Source organism: Oncorhynchus kisutch, linkage group LG29 (assembly GCF_002021735.2).
Source record: "Oncorhynchus kisutch isolate 150728-3 linkage group LG29, Okis_V2, whole genome shotgun sequence".
NCBI lineage: Eukaryota > Metazoa > Chordata > Actinopteri > Salmoniformes > Salmonidae > Oncorhynchus > Oncorhynchus kisutch.
In genome coordinates this window covers 30082070-30103139 of record NC_034202.2, presented here as the reverse complement: position 1 = coordinate 30103139, position 21070 = coordinate 30082070, and the positions used below count along the sequence as shown (strand labels likewise).

The 21070-nt window shown below is 40.8% G+C and overlaps 3 protein-coding genes across 4 annotated transcripts; 2 read left to right on the top strand and 1 right to left on the bottom strand.

Annotated features, from left to right (window-relative positions):
* Window positions 1–444: 444 nt before the first annotated feature.
* Window positions 445–6407, bottom strand: LOC109873871 (cationic amino acid transporter 2). The gene is made up of 11 exons (XM_020465585.1): window positions 6038–6407; window positions 5662–5817; window positions 2497–2659; window positions 2236–2372; window positions 1900–2122; window positions 1665–1801; window positions 1420–1522; window positions 1185–1318; window positions 932–1098; window positions 747–855; window positions 445–554 (listed from the first exon to the last, which is right to left on the bottom strand). The coding sequence occupies exons 1-11, from the start codon at window positions 6405–6407 to the stop codon at window positions 445–447; spliced, it is 1809 nt and encodes a 602-aa protein (XP_020321174.1).
* A 3899-nt stretch (window positions 6408–10306) lies between these two features.
* On the top strand, window positions 10307–14028 carry eif4e1b (eukaryotic translation initiation factor 4E family member 1B). Of its 2 annotated transcripts, XM_020466122.2 has the most exons (7): window positions 10333–10487; window positions 10673–10773; window positions 11175–11270; window positions 11458–11521; window positions 11640–11753; window positions 13121–13260; window positions 13732–14028. In XM_020466122.2, the coding sequence occupies exons 1-7, from the start codon at window positions 10464–10466 to the stop codon at window positions 13844–13846; spliced, it is 654 nt and encodes a 217-aa protein (XP_020321711.1). In that variant the 5' UTR covers window positions 10333–10463; the 3' UTR covers window positions 13847–14028. The 2 variants fall into 2 exon arrangements, with proteins under 2 accessions (XP_031664908.1, XP_020321711.1); XM_031809048.1 differs by lacking the exon at window positions 13121–13260 and having other exon boundaries at window positions 10307–10487.
* Window positions 14029–14221: 193 nt separating this feature from the next.
* Window positions 14222–20460, top strand: casr (calcium-sensing receptor). The gene is made up of 7 exons (XM_020466075.2): window positions 14222–14381; window positions 15636–15939; window positions 16130–16436; window positions 16527–17366; window positions 17518–17748; window positions 18312–18435; window positions 18537–20460. Exons 2-7 carry the CDS (start codon window positions 15755–15757, stop codon window positions 19673–19675), a joined length of 2826 nt encoding a protein of 941 aa, XP_020321664.1. The 5' UTR covers window positions 14222–14381; window positions 15636–15754; the 3' UTR covers window positions 19676–20460.
* Window positions 20461–21070: the final 610 nt, after the last annotated feature.

The following is a 21070-nucleotide window of genomic DNA, read 5'->3' as shown; positions in this document are numbered from 1 at the left end:
CTGTAGGCTACAATGAAGTATATTGGTAAACGTTTGTTAATGTTGGTTACATTACTGGCCTCTTGTGTCATGATTTAAGTAAAAGTGTATTTAAAATTCATCATTACAAGTAGTTTTACATATCGCACAATCAACATGATTTTCAGTGTCAGGGCAACACCTTCAAAGATTAAATTGTTCGCATGATAACTTGAGTTGCTTTATGCAAACTATTCACCTTGTTGTTCAAATTCAAGGGGTATATAATTTCAAGAGTTAAAGTGAGAGTAGGGTATTTTATGGAATGCTTCTTTCAAATCAAAACAGCTTTGTATGGCAATATTAATAACAATTATTATAATTATATAAAATACAATGTATTGATGTTTCCCTTCTTTTGAAATCTTGTATTTCAATTCCGGGTCATATATCAGGGCCACAGGAATCCTCATCCGTCACAAAGTTTTACTCCATATTTGTGTTAAGACTTTGTATGTTGACCTGATTGTGTGCATTTTCCAGCCTTTGCTTTTGCACACTGTGATGAACTCCATAACAAAAGTAGATCAATAACCCTGTGAAAAAATACAACGTCATCTAATATTTTTGCGACAATAGTATGACATAATTTATTTTCAAATTTATGCGTTGTTGAAGAAGTCAATTCAACGTCTATTCCACGTTGATTCAACTTAATTTAATTGAAATGATGTGGAAACAACGTTGATTCAACCAGTGTGTGCCCAATCGATGCCTAGGTTCCTTACCCACTGCCATCCAAACAGCATAGCGAATCCATGTATCTCCTCCCAACTGAACCATCAGATAGACATTGACAAATGTACTCACAATAGGAAGTGCTGGTATAAAAGGAACCTGCAGAGATACCAAACAAAATGGGTGTAAATTGTGGAGAAAACCAAATCTGAGTTAAGCTTTGACACAATGTTACCATAAAAGCAGCTTTGGTTGTATTCTGAGGCTGTCTCCAGATGATGAAAACAGTGAGGACCAGCATCAAAAGGATCACAGAGATGATTAAAATGCTCCACCACTCCTGGTTCATCAGGGAATCCACAGCCTTGGTCAGGAAAACGCTCAGAATAATTTCTAAAAGGACTGGGGGACAAAACAAATGTGTCAGACCTCTAAGAGAGTATGACACTGGATATAAAAGGAAACAGGATATAAAGAAAATCGCTCACTGATAAAGACTGTGAACATGGATACATTTTTAGAGGTTTGAGCATTGGGCTGAGAAGGAGGGTTTAGGGCCTCTATCATCGAAAATGATTCAGATGTATTATCACTGGACTCCTCACCAAGATCTGGTTGGTACCTAAATAAAAATGCATACACAGTAACCAGATAAAATGCACACGTGCTTTGGTGTTAAATCCTATTGTGTAAAATGTCTCTGTTCAGATCAATCAAGCATACCTCAATATGAGAATACATATTGCTACAAGAGTGTAGGCAAAGAGTGTTCCAATTGACATCATGTCCACAAGTGCTTTCAGATCAAATAATAGAGCCATGATTGCTGCAAAAACAAAAATGTGATACATAGTACATTGTGAATACCAACCCAAACAATGAACAGCATCTGCATTTAACTTTTTAAAATGTCAATACATAGTTAGATGACCTAGGCTTGATGATTTTGTGCTGTTCAGCAACGTTACCTGCCACAACACCTGAAGATAGAGTGGCTACCACAGGACTTTGTTGAGAACTCATGTTACTGAGTGGCTTGAAGAGCAGCCCGTCCCTGGCCATCGCAAAGAGGACCCGGGGCATGGGAAACATGGATCCTAGAAGACTGCGAAACCAACACACCATTTACAATCCACCACTTAAACTTTACAAATGACACTACAGGGGACAACTTATGTAATTATACATAATACCATACCATACCTTGTTGAAAGTGCACAGAGGGAGCCTACAGCCACAGCATACTTTGCAGGGCCCCAGCCGATGTATGTAAAAGCTACAGGTAATGGGCTATTGACACTGAGCATGCAGTAGGGCATCATGAGGGTCAGTGCTGCCGACACACCAAAGTAAGCCAGGAAACAGATCAGCAGGGATGCTACAATGCCCAGAGGGATGGACTTCTGAGGGTTCTGCACCTCCTCCCCTGGGAGATTACACATACAGATGTTATACATACAGATGAGACTAAGGCACATTGATTATACTTCAGATCATTCTAAAATGCCCAAGGTTTTCAGCACATTATACAACAGTTACCTGTTGTGGCTATGCAGTCAAATCCAACAAAGGCGTAAAAACAGGTTGCAGCTCCTGCCAATGTTCCCTCAACACCAAAGGGGAAGAAGCCACCAACACCGTAATTTGTGGTTTCATTTAGTGCCGATGTGAAGTTTCTGAAGGGGAATGACACACTTCATGTTCTTTGAATTTCAATTTACTGTACTTCATTAGAACACTTATGTCGTATTTCATAATAGTGCTGGAATTAAAATATATATTTTTTTATAAAGTTCATACTCATTTGTTGTTATGTTCAGGATAGTGTCCTCACTAATGTACCAGTTGTCAATGTCACCTTTGATGATGCCAGCGATGATAACAAACACCAAGACCACTGTATTAACTGCTGTAAAAACCTTATTCACAATAGCAGACTCTTTAACGCCAAATGCAAGGATCCCTATGGAAGTGATAAATTATTAGAACCAAGAGTAAACTCCTTATACAGTATATATATATATATATATATATATATATATATATATACACACATACACACACACACACTGATTATACAAAACATTAAGGACACCTGCTCTTTCCATGACATAGTAGACTGACCAGGTGAATCCAGGTAAAAGCTTAGATCCCTTATTTTTTTATTTTACTAGGCAAGTCAGTTAAGAACAAATTCTTATTTACAATGATGGCCTACACCGGTCAAAACCGGAACATGCTGGGCCAATTGTGCTGCCCTGTGGTACTCCAAATCACGGCCGGTTGTAATACAGCCTGGCTACGAACCAGGGTGTCTGTAGTGACGCCTCTAGCACTGAGATTCTGAGCCTTAGACCGCTGCGCCACTCGGGAGCCCAACTTGATGTCACTTGTTAAATCCACATCAATCAGTGTAGATGAAGGGCTGGAGACAGGTTAAAAGAAGGATTGTTAAGCCTTGAGACGATTGAAATATGGATTGTGTACACGTGCCATTCAGAGGGTGAATGGGAAAGATCAAATATTTATGTGCTTTTGAACGGGGCATGGTAGTAGGTGCTAGGCGTGTCAAGAACTGCAAAGCTGCTGTTTCCCCCCCACATTTAACAGTTTTCTGTGTGTATCAAGAAGGGTCCACCACCCAAAGGACATCCAGACAACTTGACACAACTGTGGGAAGCATTGGAGTCAACATGGCCAGCATCCCTGTGGAACACTTTCAATACCTTGTAGAGTCCATGCCCGACGAATTGAGGCTGTTCTGAGGGCAAAAGGTAGGGTGGGGGGGTGCAACTCAATATTAGCAAAGTGTATTTAATGTTTTGTACACTCAATGTATATATACAGTTGAAGTCGGAAGTTTACATACACTTAGGTTGGAGTTATTAAAACTTGTTTTTCAACCACTCCACCAATTTCTTGTTAACTAACTATAGTTTTGGCAAGTCAGTTAGGACTTTGTGCATGACACAAGTAATTTTTACAACAATTGTTTACAGACAAATTATTTCACTTATAATTCCCTGTATCACAATTCCAGTGGGTCACATACACTAAGTTGACTGTGCCTTTAAACAGCTTGGAAAATTCCAGAAAATTTAGAAGCTTCTGATAGGCTAATTGACATCATTTGTTTTTATTTTATTTTATTTAAATGTTACCCCTTTTTCTCCCCAATTTCGTGGTATCCAATTGTTTCAGTAGCTACTATCTTGTCTCATCGCTACAACTCCCGTACTGGCTCGGGAAAGTCATGTGTCCTCCGATACACAACCCAACCAAGCCGCACTGCTTCTTAACACAGCGCGCATTCAACCTGGAAGCCAGCCGCACCAATGTGTCGGAGGAAACACTGTGCATCTGGCAACCTTGGTTAGCACGCACTGCGCCCGGCAGGAGTCGCTGGTGCGCGATGAGACAAGGACTTCCCTACGGCCAAGCCCTCCCTAACCCGGACGACGCTAGGCAAATTGTGCGTCGCCCCACAGACCTCCCGGTCGCGGCCGGTTACGACAGAGCCTGGGCGCGAACCCAGAGTCTCTGATGGCACAGCTGGCGCTGCGCCCTTAACCAATGCGCCACCCGGGAGGCCTAATTGACATCATTTGAGTCAATTGGACGTGTATTTCAAGTCATACCTTCAAACTCAGTGTCTCTTTGCTTGACATCATGGAAAAATCCAAAGAAATCAGCCAAGACCTCAGACATTTTTTTTTGTAGACCTCCGCAAGTCTGGTTCATACTTGGGAGCAATTTCCAAACGCCTGAAGGTACTACGTTCATCTGTACAAACAATAGTACGCAAGTATAAACACCATGAGACCACGCAGCCGTCATAACGCTCAGGAAGGAGACGCGTTCTGTCTCCTAGTGATGAACGTACTTTGGTGCGAAAGTGCAAATCAATCTCAGAACAACAGCAAAAGACCTTGTGAAGATGCTGGAGGAAACAGGTACAAAAGTATCCATATCCACAGTAAAATGAGTCCTATATCAACATAACCTGATAGGCTGCTCAGTAAGGAAGAAGCCACTGCTCCAAAACCCCCATAAAATAGCTAGACTACGGTTTGCAACTGCACAAAGATTGTATTTTTTGGAGAAATGTCCTCTGATCTGATTAAACAAAAATAGAGCTGTTTGGCCATAATGACCATCGTTATGTTTGGAGGAAAAAGGGGAAGGCTTGCAAGCCGAAGAACTGCCACCCCCGTGAAGCATATGTTGCATCATGTTGTGAGGGTGCTTTGCTGCAGGAGGGACTGGTGCACTTCACAAAATAGATGGCATCATGAGGAGGAAAATTAGGTGGATATAGTGCAGCAACATCTCAAGACATCAGTCAGAAAGTTAAAGCTTGGTTGCAAATGGGTCTTCCAAATGGACAATGACCCCAAGCATACTTCCAAAGTTGTGGCAAAATGGCTTAAGGACAACAAAGTCAAGGTATTGGAGTGGCCATCACAAAGCCCTGACCTCATTCCTATAGAAAATGTGTTGGCAGAACTGAAAAAGTGTGTGCAAGCAAGGAGGCCTACAAACCTGACTCAGTTACACCAGCTCTGTCAGGAGGAATGGGCCAAAATTCACCCAAGCTTGTGGTTGGCTACCTGAAACGTTTGATCCAAGTTAAACAATTTTAAGTCAATGCTACCAAATACTAATTGAGTGTACGTAAACCTCTGACCCACTGTGAATGTGATGAAAGAAAGAAAAGCTGAAATAAATAATTCTCTCTACTATTATTCTGACATTTCACATTCTTAAAATAAAGTGGTGATCCTAACTGACCTACGACAGGGAATTTTTACTAGGATTAAATGACAGGAATTGTGAAAAACTGAGTTTAAATGTATTTGACTAAGGTGTATGTAAACTTCCGACTTCAATTGTATATATAGTTATTTACTGTCACCATTGTCCAGTTATTTTGCACCATGAAAGCTTTCTGTTAATAGCACTTGCCTGCCAACAGCATGATGAGAGCAGCAGCAAAGAAGTCTGGGTAGGTAGCGAGGCCTGGCATATCCATTGCTGCATGTTGACCTAAAGAGTTGGCAATGGCATTTCCAATGAGGTCATCAAAAGTCCCACTCCATGCCCTGGCTACACTTGATGTTCCTGATCAGAGAAGAAATCAAGAAACCAAAGGAGGTGATGTTGGCTATGTGTGAAGGACCATTACAATATGCCAATGAGACATTGTCAATGCAACAGTGAGCTCGAATTGTTATTGTTGATTGATCATTGTCATACTTTATACAATCCTTATGGGCTTGAGCTCTGACAGTAGCTTTATTTTGCATCAAATACTCTATATTCCATATCAGATGTCACTTGCCTATGACATATGACAGCAGCAAGTTCCAGCCAGTGATGAAGGCCCAAATCTCCCCCACTGTCACATAGCTGTACAGGTAGGCAGAGCCAGTCTTGGGCACACGCGATCCAAATTCAGCATAGCACAGCCCTGCGAAAATGGAAGCTATTGCTGCCACAAGGAAAGATATAATTATACTGGGCCCAGCTACGGCCCTGGCCACCTCTCCTGACAGCACATACACGCCAGCCCCCAGTGTGCTGCCAACCCCCAGAGCCACCAGGTCAAGGGTAGTCAGACATCGTTTAAAGTTGGACACCTCCCCCTCTGGCTCCAGGGGTTTCCTACGAGACAGGCTCTGTATGAACCGTAACAGCCTGGCACCAGACATCCTGCAAGAGCAGAAGATCTGTCCATCAAAATGCCATTCATCACATAATTTGCACAACCAACTGTTTTAGAACACTGAGTAATGGTAGGTGTATATTACATCAAAACAGAGTTCAAATGTATAGACTGACTCGATCTATCAACCAATGACAAGCAGTGTTGATTTTAACTATAGATCTACTGTAAACTGTTGGACATACTGCTTGTAAGACACTACAGACAAAACTACTACTATTGTAAACCTTTGCAAGCAGTACATTCAGTATCTAGTATTTCATAAATAGGATTAGATCATCTTCCACATACATTACACATTTGATAACAAGATCAGAGTGACAAATACAATTTGTCAAAATCAAACAAAGCTATGACCAGCTGTATGTTTAACCCATGTGAACTTCATCAAGCAAACAATTAGCTCTTATCTTTAGAAAATTTGATTTGTGATAGACTATAGCAGTGGATATTCTTCTCCCTGTTTCATAAATACGTTTTAATATTAGATATTTTCAGTTCATGCATGGAAGACATACTGCCCGTAGAGCAGCAGATGACACCATACAGATCCACTCCTTTTGACCAAGGCTGCAGTACAGAAGGCTACAGTGCATGTCACTATTAGTATTAAGTTAAGGTAATCTTACCTTCTTGGCCGTGTGCTAAGGTGCGGACCCTCTGGGTTGTCATGGATTCTGTCCTTGGTATTCGTGGGCACAAACCCATCCTATAGCTTCTCTCCTGTTAACTTTCACATCTCTGAAGTACAAGCATTTTAGACAGATTATGTTACATTTCAGATGTCTGTGCCATTTCTGAAAAAGAGGACCAGACTGATTTGTTGTAGAACTTGGACTTGGTCCGCAACCTGTCCATAATTGGTCATGTCAACGGCTCAAGGGGTTGTTTTAGAGAATATGTCCAATAGACTGGGGTTTTAATAAATGATTTGTTTATTGTTTTATTTCATTGTTGTTTTTTGGTTACAGTATGGTGGTGAATTCATTATTTTAGGGATGCATGGTCGTGACTTGAGCTTGATGCTCACCTTCATGGTAAAACCTATATGAACATTCCAGAACAGGGCACATTTAGGTGACTTATGATGTAAAAGGTTTTTAAGGTACATACAGTATTTCATTATTTACTCATGTATTTCATAACCAGTTGATGATCACAGTCCTCTATAAGATGTAGCAAATCCCCACTTCAATAGATCTTATTCTCTAATAGGAAATGTTTTGGGTTCATTGCTTATTGACTGTGTTTGGAAATTTTACAACCATAGACAAACATATAGTATAATTTATGACAATAAATTATAATTAAATAAAACACTGCATACTTATTTTCGTTATTGCTTCTACTAAATTTCATGAGATGTAAAATGTCAATGATTATGCTTTGTTATATTAACGTGCTCTAAGTGTGCAAAATGAATATGCTTTAGAATTCACTGTGAAAATGGAGTTCAGGCCCACTCCCTTCAGTCCAGAAGCTCTGTACTGCACATGTGGAATCCTCTGATTTCTGTTGAGAAATCTGTTGTGAACACTTATGAGTATGGTGGGCTGAATTTTCAGGCACTTACTACCTTAAATAATACTTTTAAGATCAATTGGATAAAACAATTCCTAAGAAGACCCACTTCTATGTGGAACTTTATTCCTCATCATGTCTTCTCTACTTTTGGTGGCCTTAACTTCATGTTGGATTGCAATTATAATATTGACAAAGTTCCAGTGAAACTTTCTGCTTTTGATCAGCAGGTTTTCTTTTCCTGATCCTTAATTTATAAGCATCATTTTTCTCCACACATATATTATACAGTTTAAGTCGGAAGTTTACATACACCTTAGCCAAATACATTTAAACTCAGTTTCACAATTCCTGACATATAATTCTAGTAAAAATTCCTTGTCTTAGGTCAGTTAGGATCACCACTTTATTTTAAGAATGTTTATTTCAGCTTTTATTTCTTTCATCACATTCCCAGTGGGTCAGAAGATTATGTACACTCAATTAGTATTTGGTAGCATTGCCTTAACATTGTTTAACTTGGATCAAATGTTTTAGGTAGCCTTCCTCAAGCTTCCCACAATAAGTTGGGTGAATTTTGGCCCATTCCTCCTGACAGAGCTGGTGTAACCGCGTCAAGTTTGTAGGCCTCCTTGCTCACACACACACTTTTTCAGTTCTGCCAACAAATTTTACATGGGTTTGAGGTCAAGGCTTTGTGATGGCCACTCCAATACCTTGACTTTGTAGTCCTTAAGCCATTTTGCCAAAACTTTGGAAGTATGCTTGGGGTCATTGTCCATTTGGAAGACCCATTTGCGACCAAGCTTCAACTTTCTGACTGATGTCTTGAGATGTTGCTTCAATATATCCACCTAATTTTCCTCCTCGTGACGCCATCTATTTTGTGAAGTGTACCAGTCCCCCCTGCAGCAAAGCACCCCCACATCATGATGCTGCCACCCCTTCATAGTTGGGATGGTGTTCTTTGGCTTGCAAGCCTCCCCCTTTTTCCTCCAAATATAACGATGGTCATTATGGCCAAACAGCTCTATTTTTGTTTCATCAGACCAGAGGACATTTCTCCAAAAAGTACAATCTTTGTCCCCATGTGCAGTTGCAAACCGTAGTCTGGCTTTTTTATGGCAGTTTTGGAGCAGTGGCTTCTTCCTTACTGAGCAGCCTATCAGGTTATGTAGATATAGGACTCGTTTTACTGTGGATATGGATACTTTTATACCCGTTTCCTCCAGCATCTTCACAAGGTCCTTTGCTGTTTCTGGGATTGATTTGCACTTTTCTCAACAAAGTACGTTCATCTCTATGAGACAGAACAAGTCTCCTTCCTGAGCGGTATGACGGCTGCTTGGTCCCATGGTGTTTATACTTGCGTACTATTGTTTGTACAGATGAGCATGGTACCTTCAGGCGGTTGGACATTTCTCCCAAGGATGAACCAGACTTGCGGAGGTCTACAATTTTGTTCTGAGGTCTTGGCTGATTTCTTTTGATTTTCCCATGATGTCAAGCAAAGAGGCACTGAGTTTGAAGGTAGGCCTTGAAATACATCCACAGGTACACCTCCAATTGACTCAAATTATGTCAATTAGCCTATCAGAAGCTTCTAAAGCCATGACATAATTTTCTGGAATTTTCCATGCTGTTTAAGGACACAGTCAACTTAGTGTATGGAAACTTGTATTCATGTCAGGAATCTGTTTTCATGTCAGGAATCAGTAGATTTATAATTTAACACATTTATGAAAATGTTACACTATTATGGAGAGATGAGCTGCTTAGATTCTTTACCTACAATAGAAATAAGTTGAAACAGTTTTATGCAATTCATTTCAGATTTTTTGGGGCCAAATTTCATATTCACAAATGAAAATTGACAAACAAAACACTAAATTTTCTTACTTTACAAAAGTACATGTAACTATGTTTTAAGACAATTAAATACTCTACCAACAAAAAGGCAGTTAGAATTCTAAATGTGTGTAGGCCTCTTAAGACCCTTGTGTAACTTGATATTGTACCCCCTAGCCCAAATGTCCTTTGTATATTCTTTAAATATACTTGTGTTCCCCCCATGTACTTTTTGTATTGATTTAATTATATTTTTTAAAAATCATCTGGTTTCCCCCCAACAAATGTCCATAACATGCCTAAAGAATAATGAAAACTACCGTATGTTGCCTACGGCACCATCTTGTGGTAAATGCTTAAAGTACATGGGTGAAAGGCCAACATGTCATGACTGAAGTTTAATAAGAGATACTGTATATAATGACGAGATGGTCTTATCTCCGCCCTAACAATTGGAGTCGTTCCTAAGGCGGGAAGGCAGCTGTCTTCAAAGCGGTCTGCTTATCGCTGTCTTCCCGCGTGGAAAGATTATGACGGGAGAGGACTCTCTCGCTTCGCCTCTTCCTCTCTGGTTTAATCCACATTTCGTTAAAAATCCACCGGAAGAACCCGTTTCAATTATCTGCGACACCTCAAGTGCCACACCTGCTTCGTCAAACTAATTACGTTCGTGATGGCGTGCGTTGCAGCTCGCTTGGTAAGATTTCATTAGGCTATATTTTGCTGGAATTCTATTTTTAAATTGACCAACTTGTCTTTAGAACAGTTTTGTTAAAATAATTATAGCTTTTTTTTGATACCGGTGCCTTTTAATTCAATCGAAGTCGTCTCCCTACGCGTTTCCTATATGGCAATTTTATACATGTCTTCTCCCATTTTTAGGACAAAGGAGCCCTAAAAAAAATTGATGGAGCCAAAAAAAGGATTGATAAAGTGGCTCGTGTTGTTGTGGGACCACATGTGAAGCATCCCCTACAAAACAGGTGTGTTTTTTCCAGTTGAGAGATTTATTGGTACATTTCAATTACTTGGAAGTTTCTATTTTGTCAATCAGTAACATTTATAGTTCATACCTGGGTGTATTCATTACGCTAATTGTTGCAAAACGTTTCGTCTGCTAAATGTTTTCGCAACCAACCGTTTAGTCAACGGAAAACGTTTAGCAACGAAAGGTAATTTTATATTGTACAAATTCGGGCAGGTCCCTCAAATTTTTATTTACTGTTTGGTTCTTTAACGGTAAATGGTTTTTGTTACAAGATGTAATTTAATGTGCAGGAAGTGAAATCACTTGCAAATCAGATTTAACTTGTTATCTGAATTGTAATATTTGAAGGTCCACCAACCCCTCCTTTTATTCAATCACTTGTGCATTGTGTTTCAGATGGGCTCTCTGGTTCTACAAGAACGATAAGAGCAAAATGTGGCAGGACAATCTGAGGCTCATCACAAAGTTTGACACAGTGGAAGACTTCTGGGCGTGAGTTTTGCAGTATCCTTGATTTACAGTAGACTAAATGGCTATCCTTGACAGTTTTATACCTACTGTGGCGATTGAAACTTCTAGGCAAGTTTCAGTAAATTAAACCTACAAAAGTATATTGAGAACCTATGATGTAGGTCACCACTTTTTGTTTTCTTGACTGAAAATGTTTTTTTTTTTATAGGTTGTACAACAACATTCAGCTGGTGAGCAAGCTTTCATCTGGTTGTGACTACTCAGTTTTCAAGGTGATTCAGACTTTTGGAGAAAAGTATCCTTCAGTTTAAGATTGACATTTTCCATAATACTTCTCGTACATGTACTCTTATATTAATTGGACTAAAGTGATCCTGTCACTTCCCGCAGGATGGCATTGAGCCAATGTGGGAAGACAGGCGTAACAAGTGTGGAGGACGCTGGCTGATTACACTGTCGAAGCAGCAGAGGCACACTGAACTCGACCGCTTCTGGAAGGAGACTGTCAGTAGTCGGTCCATTCTGCCAACACTTTCAGTTTTGTAACACAATGAAAACCAGAAATACTGTTTGCTCAATATTTATGTCAGAAAGTTGATTCAAATCTGAATCAAATTATTGGTTACATTATTTAGCAGAAGGTATTGTGGGTGTAGCAATGCTTGTTCCTAGCTCCAACAGTGCAGTATAATCAAATAATACCATCGAAAAGTAAAATAATGGAATTAAGAAATACTCGGACGATCAATGTCTGAGTACAGAGTATAACGATGTGATGTAAAGACATTATGGACAGTGTAGATATAATATAGTGTATACATGTGAAATGGGTAAAACAGTATCATTTTAATCTATTGCTGTACATATACTATGTAAACATTATTAAAGTGACCAGTGTTCCATGTCTGTACATAGAGCAGCAGCCTCTAAGGTGTAGGGTTGAGTAACCGGGTGGTAGCCGGCTAGTGAGTATGTTCAGGGCTGGAGGCTGGGAGTGATGGCTATTTAAGTCTGATGGCCTTCAGATATAAGCTGTTTTTCAGTCTCTCAGTCCCAGCTTTGATGTACCTGTACTGATCTTGCTTTCTGGATAATAACAGGGTGAATAGGCTGTGGCTCAGGTGGTTGAAGTCCTTGATGATCTTGGCATTGTGACACCGGTGCTGTTGATGTCCTGGAGGGCAGGCAGTGTTTCCCGGTGATGCGTTGGGCAGACCACACCACCCTCTGGAGAGCCCTGCGGGTGTAGCAGTAGCCATACCAGGTGGTGACGCTCTCAATGGTGCATCTGTAAAAGTTTTTTGGTCTTAAGGGCTGAGCTGAATTTCTTGAGCTTCCTGAGGTTGAAGATGTGCTGTTGTGCAGCCTTCACCACACTGTGAGTGGACCATTTCAGATTGTCAGTAATGTGTACACTGAGGAACTTGATGCGTTTCACATTCTACACTGCGGTCCTGTCGATGTGGATAGGGGAGTGCTTCCTCTGCTGCATTCTGAAGTCCACTATCAGCTTTGTTATGTTGAGGAAGAGGTTATTTTCCTGTCACCACTCCGCCAGGCCCCTCACCTCCTCCCTGTAGGCTCCGTCGTTGTTGGTAATCAGGCCTACCTACCACTGTGTCGTCCGTAAACTTGATAAGTTAGAGGCCTGCGTGGCCACACAGTCATGGGAGTACAGGAGGGGGCTGAAAACGTATCCTTGTGGGGCCCCTGTGTTGCAGCTCAGTGATGTGGTGGTGTTGCCGATCTTCCTCAACTATGGATGGCCTGTCAGGAGGTCTAGGACCCTGTTAGGATTCAGGATTAATACTGTCCCCTGTTTTTGTTGTTGGAGCGGAATCTAACTGTAGTCCTCTGGGTTTTTTTAACAGCTCCTTTGCCTCATTGGAGAGGGCTTTGGCTCCTTCAGCAGGGATGTTTGTGGTGCTGTCATTAATGTTCGAGCCAAAGGTGACAAAATTGCCATCTGGACCACCGATACAGAGAATGGAGAAGCAGTTACCTATATTGGGCAAGTCTGACATTATTCAGTGTGGCCGGACCAAATTACTAGTTTCTGTAGTGTCATGTCTACCCTGATTCACAGGTGACTTGACAGACTAGTCATATTTTCCTTTAACATTCATGGATTTTATCTGCCAGCTTCACTCCAGTTACAGCTAGGCTTGGGCCAAATCCCACAGAAGCCAGATGTGTCCTGTTGGCCATCATGTTGTAAACTATAATTGTTCACGATGAGGACATTTGCATAGCAACCTAATGAAAAATGGATTTCCATTAGACCACGGAAAGACCTAATGGTGCAATCCATTGCTCCCAGGATATTAGTATTACATATAGCATTGGCTACAAATAATTGGCATCAACCATTTCCCCCATACATCCAGATTTAACAGCTTTTCTTTATTTTCAAAGCTATCTTTGTTTGAACATGTGATTGGTCAGCTAAATTAATGTTGTACCGTTTTATTCATATTTTCAGACGAAAGTACAAGGAAGGACTAGGTCTACCTCCAAAACTCGTCATTGGATATCAAGCTCATGCAGACACAGCCACCAAAAGCAATTCAATAACAAAGAACAAGTTTGTGGTGTAGAAATGTTTTTTCCAAGTCTCCTATAGCAAAGGACAAGTCTGCTCTTTATGTTTTTCTGTACTGTAATTTAAGTTTGTATTTGTGCTTAATTCATTACCTTATTTAAATAGTAACTTTGGCATGATACATGTGGGAGACATTGTTTCTTTTGTGGCCTACAAAATAAAATGGTTATGATTGTATTTGTCTTTGCAATTTTCTTCAGATCTTGGAATTGTATTTGACACTACACTAACCCCTGAATTTGGTCTGCCATTTCAGTACATAACTAAGATTTGGGAAGTACCTTTTTTTTTTTATCTCCCGAATTTACTCAACTACAATGAACTTGAAAAAGGAGTGACCAAAGATTGGCTCCATCTCCTAAAGGAAATGGACTGCCCTCCTAGTTAATGTTTCATCTCGTTCAGATGCGGGACTCGGCAAAACCACTGAGCTGAATTAATTCAAGACTAGAATTGCAGGAGAGTCTTTGTTCCAACAGCATTACATTTTTGTAATCAGTTGTATTTCCTTTGGTTCGTCTGAAATCAAGGTAAGATTCTCTTGCCTCAGCTCTTCATATGATGGATAGTGTTGTATACCATTAAATGTAAACATTGTGCTTTTGGGAAATTAACTGTAAATACAATTGGGTTAATCTTAACACCTGTTTCACATGTTTACTAAAGATGCATTAGCTTAAATGTATGCTGTGGAAATAACTTTTGTATTTATCCATTATTTTGAAGGAAACAAATTTTAGTGTATTCATAAAGTAAAGACTAAGGAACTAGGTAAGAGTACATACTTGGAAGATGTTTGCTTTCAATTATGCATTGTGTTATGGGAATTATGTGACCTGGGGCACCCGAGTGGTGCAAGGCACTGCATCTCAGTGCTCGAGACATCACTACAGACAACCTGGTTCGAATCCTGGCTGTATCACAACTGGCTTTGATTGGGAGTCCCGTAGGCTGGCGCACAATTGGCCTAGCGTCGTCTGGGTGTGGCCATTGTAAATAAGAATTGGTTCCCTACCCATGTCTAGTTGAAGGTTAAAAAAAACACATTTGCTCTCAGACATTACTATGCCACGTGAAATTAAATTATGGTTGATGGTATCCTTGTAATCCATTCTCCTTGGGTTTTCATTATTGTAATATCCAATAACTTTTGCCAGTCACAGCAACCATAGACTCATCTACTGTGGATGTACAGTATCAGATTTTCACACCAATCAGTTAAATTTCTTAGTTGGGCACACATTTGAAAGTTAGGTTGGTATAGACGGGGCATGCCGACCTCTGTATAACCTGTTCAGTATCCTTTTCCAGAGAGTGTTCTAGCAGGCTTTTGCTCAATAGCACAACCCTGCTCTAGCATTTTTCCAGGATAATTAGCCAGACGCAGGCCGTTATTACTCCCTCTCCATGGTGACCGGGTACACTGGCCACAGCATTGCACTAGCAGGAAGGAAGAGCAGTGGAGTGTGACGCCGCTCTCAGTGCATGTCACTGCTCCTGTGCATCTACAAGAGGGAAAAAGACTACAACAATAGGAGCTCAGACACTTGTAATGCTTTTATACCCAAAAGGGTTCACGGTGCAGAGCGAGCGTGTTCTACATTGGACAAGATCTAACAATGGCAGTCATTAGGGCCAAACATGGTTAGCTATATTTCATTAACCTTTAAAACTTTTTTTTAATACTTTTTTTCACAGGATTGTGCAAGACAATTGACTTGTCAAACTAAGAATATACACATTTCCAATTCTCTCTTTAATGGACTTCTCACACTGTTTTTCAGATCAAGAACAGCATGAGTCAGAAACAAGGCGACAGCCAGAGTCACTGGAGGGGACAAGACTGAGGTTAACTCTGAAGTCTAATGTGCTGAGAGAACAAGCCCCTCTTGAGAGCTAAACAATGAGATTTTACCTGTATTACCTGGTGCTTTTGGGCTTCAGTTCTGTCATCTCCACCTATGGGCCTCATCAGAGAGCACAGAAGACTGGGGATATTCTGCTGGGCGGGCTGTTTCCAATGCACTTTGGTGTTACCTCCAAAGACCAAGACCTGGCAGCGCGGCCAGAATCCACAGAGTGTGTACGGTAAGGTTTGAATCTGCAATTGAGGCTATGTTTAATTTTATGCGAAACTGTATAAAACTATGCTTTGTGCTAACTGACGAAATGTTCTTTAAATATATAAATGCATGTATTGCAGTCAGTATTATTGGATTGTACTTCATGAAAAACAAAAGGTATCTAAATGCATGTTATTGTGTGCCGCCCCTTGCAGGTACAATTTCCGCGGATTCCGTTGGCTTCAGGCCATGATTTTTGCAATAGAGGAGATCAACAACAGCAGTACTCTCCTGCCCAACATCACACTGGGCTACAGGATCTTTGACACCTGCAACACCGTGTCCAAGGCCCTGGAGGCTACCCTCAGTTTCGTAGCACAGAATAAAATTGACTCTCTGAACTTGGATGAATTCTGTAACTGCACAGATCACATCCCTTCGACTATAGCAGTGGTGGGGGCTTCTGGGTCAGCAGTCTCCACTGCTGTTGCCAATCTGTTGGGCCTCTTCTACATCCCACAGGTGAGTTACAATCTCAATTCCAATTTCCTGATTTATTTAAATCGATCAACAACAAATCACAGTAACTTTATTCCCCCTGTACTGCTGCAGATCAGCTATGCCTCTTCCAGTCGCCTGCTGAGCAACAAGAACCAGTTCAAATCCTTCATGAGGACCATTCCCACAGATGAGCACCAGGCCACTGCCATGGCAGATATCATCGACTACTTCCAATGGAATTGGGTCATTGCAGTGGCGTCTGATGATGAGTATGGACGTCCAGGGATTGAAAAATTTGAGAAAGAGATGGAAGAACGAGACATTTGTATCCATCTAAGTGAGCTGATCTCTCAGTACTTTGAGGAGTGGCAGATCCAAGGATTGGTTGACCGTATTGAGAACTCCTCAGCTAAAGTTATAGTCGTTTTCGCCAGTGGGCCTGACATTGAGCCTCTTATCAAAGAGATGGTCAGACGGAACATCACAGACCGCATCTGGTTGGCCAGCGAGGCTTGGGCAACCACCTCCCTCATCGCCAAACCAGAGTACCTTGATGTTGTAGTTGGGACCATTGGCTTTGCACTCCGAGCAGGCGAAATACCTGGCTTCAAGGACTTCTTACAAGAGGTCACACCAAAGAAATCCAGCCACAATGAGTTTGTCAGGGAGTTTTGGGAGGAGACTTTTAACTGCTATCTGGAAGACAGCCAGAGACTGAGAGACAGTGAGAATGGGAGCACCAGTTTCAGACCATTGTGTACTGGAGAGGAGGACATTATGGGTGCAGAGACCCCATATCTGGATTACACTCATCTTCGTATTTCCTATAATGTGTATGTTGCAGTTCACTCCATTGCACAGGCCCTGCAGGACATTCTCACCTGCATTCCTGGACAGGGTCTTTTTTCCAACAACTCATGTGCCGATATAAAGAAAATAGAAGCATGGCAGGTAAATGGATACTTTAAAAAGAGTAGGAAATCTAATGACTAACATTGACACATCCATTTGTATACTCTTTTTGTTTGCTCCCAGCTTTGTTGAACCCTTTGTATACTTTCCTATATCTCTTCCTGGTCAAATACCTGGCTCTGTGTTACAGGTTCTCAAGCAGCTCAGACATTTAAACTTCTCAAACAGTATGGGAGAAAAGGTACATTTTGATGAGAATGCTGATCCATCAGGAAACTACACCATTATCAATTGGCACCGGTCTCCTGAGGATGGTTCTGTTGTGTTTGAAGAGGTCGGTTTCTACAACATGCGAGCTAAGAGAGGAGTTCAACTTTTCATTGATAACACAAAGATTCTGTGGAATGGATATAATACTGAGGTATGTTGCTCCAAACAGGGACAATCAACATAGGACTTTCTGATTTGCAGGTTTTGCATGGGTGGAGTTTTGGCTTGCCTGGTGACATCACCAGGCAGTGTGAATTTATTTTGTATTTATTTAACCTTCATTTAACTAGGCAAGCCAGCTAAGAACAAATTCTTATTTACAATGACGGCCTACCAAAATTAATATAGACCAATAATTAATTAATTAATTAGTAAATTAATATAGACCAATAAAATAGCTCAATCTCTCTGCCAATAACAGCTAGTTTACAGATTACACATCCATCCCCCTCAGACCACTCCCAGACAGTCCTATCAAAATTCTTGCTTGAGAAAGTGTTTTGCTAAAAAGCCATTTTTGTTGCTTTTTGACAATTTTAATGGACAACTATTACTGTAAGGGACTTAATTGTTACCCAGAAATAATTTGATATTGATTTTTTTTTAAATGTATTCTTCCTAAAATACAGTATGCGCTGCATTTTGTTTCTATTGTGTCTGTATCCAAAATCATATGATGCATGATCTTTGTCTGGGTTTCTGTCATTTCATTAGGTGCCATTCTCTAACTGTAGTGAAGATTGTGAACCAGGCACCAGAAAGGGGATCATAGAAAGCATGCCAACGTGTTGCTTTGAATGTACAGAATGCTCAGAAGGAGAGTATAGTGATCACAAAGGTAAGAAAGACAGTGAAAAATCTGAACTACCCCATTATATAAATCTGTAACTATTTCATGTTTCTATCAAAAATACAAACACTACTTCTCTATTCCTGCAGATGCCAGTGTTTGTACCAAGTGTCCCAATGACTCATGGTCTAATGAGAACCACACATCCTGTTTCCTGAAGGAGATAGAGTTTCTGTCTTGGACAGAGCCCTTTGGGATCGCCTTGGCATTATGCTCTGTGCTGGGGGTATTCTTGACAGCATTCGTGATGGGAGTGTTTATCAGATTTCGCAACACCCCAATTGTTAAGGCCACAAACAGAGAGCTATCCTACCTCCTCCTGTTCTCACTTATCTGCTGTTTTTCCAGCTCCCTCATCTTCATTGGTGAACCCCAGGACTGGACATGCCGTCTACGCCAGCCTGCATTCGGGATAAGTTTTGTTCTCTGCATCTCCTGCATCCTAGTCAAAACTAACCGAGTACTTCTAGTGTTCGAAGCAAAGATCCCCACCAGTCTCCATCGTAAGTGGTGGGGGCTAAACTTGCAGTTCCTGTTGGTGTTCCTGTTCACATTTGTGCAAGTGATGATATGTGTGGTCTGGCTTTACAATGCTCCTCCAGCGAGCTACAGGAATCATGACATTGATGAGATCATTTTCATTACATGCAATGAGGGCTCTATGATGGCGCTTGGCTTCCTAATTGGGTACACGTGCCTGCTGGCAGCCATATGCTTCTTCTTTGCATTTAAATCACGAAAACTGCCAGAGAATTTTACAGAGGCTAAGTTCATCACCTTCAGCATGCTCATCTTCTTCATCGTCTGGATCTCTTTCATCCCTGCCTACTTCAGCACTTATGGAAAGTTTGTGTCGGCTGTGGAGGTCATCGCCATACTAGCCTCCAGCTTTGGACTGCTGGCCTGTATTTTCTTCAATAAAGTCTACATCATCCTCTTCAAACCGTCCAGGAACACTATAGAGGAGGTTCGCTGTAGCACTGCGGCCCATTCTTTCAAAGTGGCAGCCAAGGCTACTCTGAGACACAGCTCAGCCTCCAGGAAGAGGTCCAGCAGTGTGGGGGGATCCTGCGCCTCAACTCCCTCCTCATCCATCAGCCTCAAGACCAATGACAATGACTCCCCATCAGGTCAGCAGAGAATCCATAAGCCAAGAGTAAGCTTTGGAAGTGGAACAGTTACTCTGTCCTTGAGCTTTGAGGAGTCCAGAAAGAATTCTATGAAGTAGGGAAGTGTCTTTTGGTGGGCAGAGGGCCTTGTCAAAACCTGAGTTGGTGTTGCATTCTTTGTTGGTTGGGTAGTTGTAGCAGAAATTATGATATTAAAAGCTTTGATGTATTCAGAATGGTGACACAGCATAGGTGGCCAAGATTCCATTATATTACAATAATCTGTGTTGTTCATTATGAGGACATTTCAAAATGTGGAAAATTGTCAAATACATAATTTACTGCGTTTTCTTGAATAGAATAGCCCATTCAAGTCATTGTTGAGCAGACATTAATTAGTAATGCTTTCCATACCAATTGTCAATAACAATAGATTCACATTGTCAAAGTTCAACTATGACCTGTAAAATACATGAGGTATAACAGGAGACAATAAAACTATGTAATTCACTCTGAGCACAGGACATAGGCCTACTAATGTAGGCTATATCAGTCTCTTTCCTGTCTCTCATTAGGCCAGTGTTTAACAACCCTGGTCACTCAGTACCCACGACAGAACACAATTTTGTTGTAGCCCTGGACAAACACGCCTCATTCAACTCATTGAGGGCCTGATGATTAGTTGACAAGTTGAATCAGGTGTGCTTGTCCAGGGTTACAATATAAATGTGTGCTGTTGGGGGTACTTGAGGACCAGGGTTGGGAAACATTACATTAGGACTACTGTAGGTTCTTCAATATGGTGTCATACTACTGTCTGGTTGTTTTCTGCAAGTGTTTATTTCACCAAGTTACTGCACATGTTAGACCTATACACGGGAATAAAAGGTTTGTTTTCACAATGCATCCAATGACAATAAAATCACCATATGCCAAAGAAGAGAAGCATCAGAGTCTGCAATAAGTAGCCTATTAGTGGAAGCTCATCAGATGTAGGCGAGTAGTGGAAGCCTATCATTGCATCAGTCTATCTGGGGACACACATAGAGAAGAGGCTTTTATTTCAGCCCTGCACTAACACACCTTTGGTATCCTGGCGTTCACGCATTTTGTTTGTGCATGCTGCCACCTAATGTGCAGTAGTGTGTGTTTAATTACATAACATTTTGTGGTACAAAAAGGAAGAGGGTAAAAGGAAAACATTGCACCACCAACTAACACCTATATATCACTATTATATACCACCAAATAAAACCTATATATCACTATTATATACCACCAACTAACACCTAAATACTGCTATTATATACCACCAACTAACACCAATAAACCACTATTATATACCACCAACTAACACCTAAATACCACTATTATATACCACCAACTAACACCAATATACCACTGTTATATACCACCAACTAAAACCTATATATCACTATTATATACCACCAACTAACACCTAAATACCGCTATTAAATACCAACACCAATAAACCACTATTATACACCACCAAC

Excerpts from the sequence above, each read along its gene's own strand:
- LOC109873871 (XM_020465585.1), bottom strand. The coding sequence starts at position 6,407 with ATGTCTGGTGCCAGGCTGTTACGGTTCATACAGAGCCTGTCTCGTAGG. Across the intron at positions 1,099-1,184 it reads CATGTTCACAGTCTTTATCA|TCCTTTTAGAAATTATTCTG; the intron begins GTGAGCGATTTT and ends TTTGTCCCCCAG. Across the intron at positions 555-746 it reads TGCTGTTTGGATGGCAGTGG|GGTTATTGATCTACTTTTGT; the intron begins GTAAGGAACCTA and ends ATTTTTTCACAG.
- eif4e1b (XM_020466122.2), top strand. The coding sequence starts at position 10,464 with ATGGCGTGCGTTGCAGCTCGCTTG. Across the intron at positions 11,522-11,639 it reads GTGACTACTCAGTTTTCAAG|GATGGCATTGAGCCAATGTG; the intron begins GTGATTCAGACT and ends CACTTCCCGCAG. Across the intron at positions 11,754-13,120 it reads ACCGCTTCTGGAAGGAGACT|CTCCTTTGCCTCATTGGAGA; the intron begins GTCAGTAGTCGG and ends TTTTTTTAACAG.
- casr (XM_020466075.2), top strand. The coding sequence starts at position 15,755 with ATGAGATTTTACCTGTATTACCTGGTGCTTTTGGGCTTCAGTTCTGTC. Across the intron at positions 16,437-16,526 it reads GCCTCTTCTACATCCCACAG|ATCAGCTATGCCTCTTCCAG; the intron begins GTGAGTTACAAT and ends GTACTGCTGCAG. Across the intron at positions 17,367-17,517 it reads AGAAAATAGAAGCATGGCAG|GTTCTCAAGCAGCTCAGACA; the intron begins GTAAATGGATAC and ends TCTGTGTTACAG.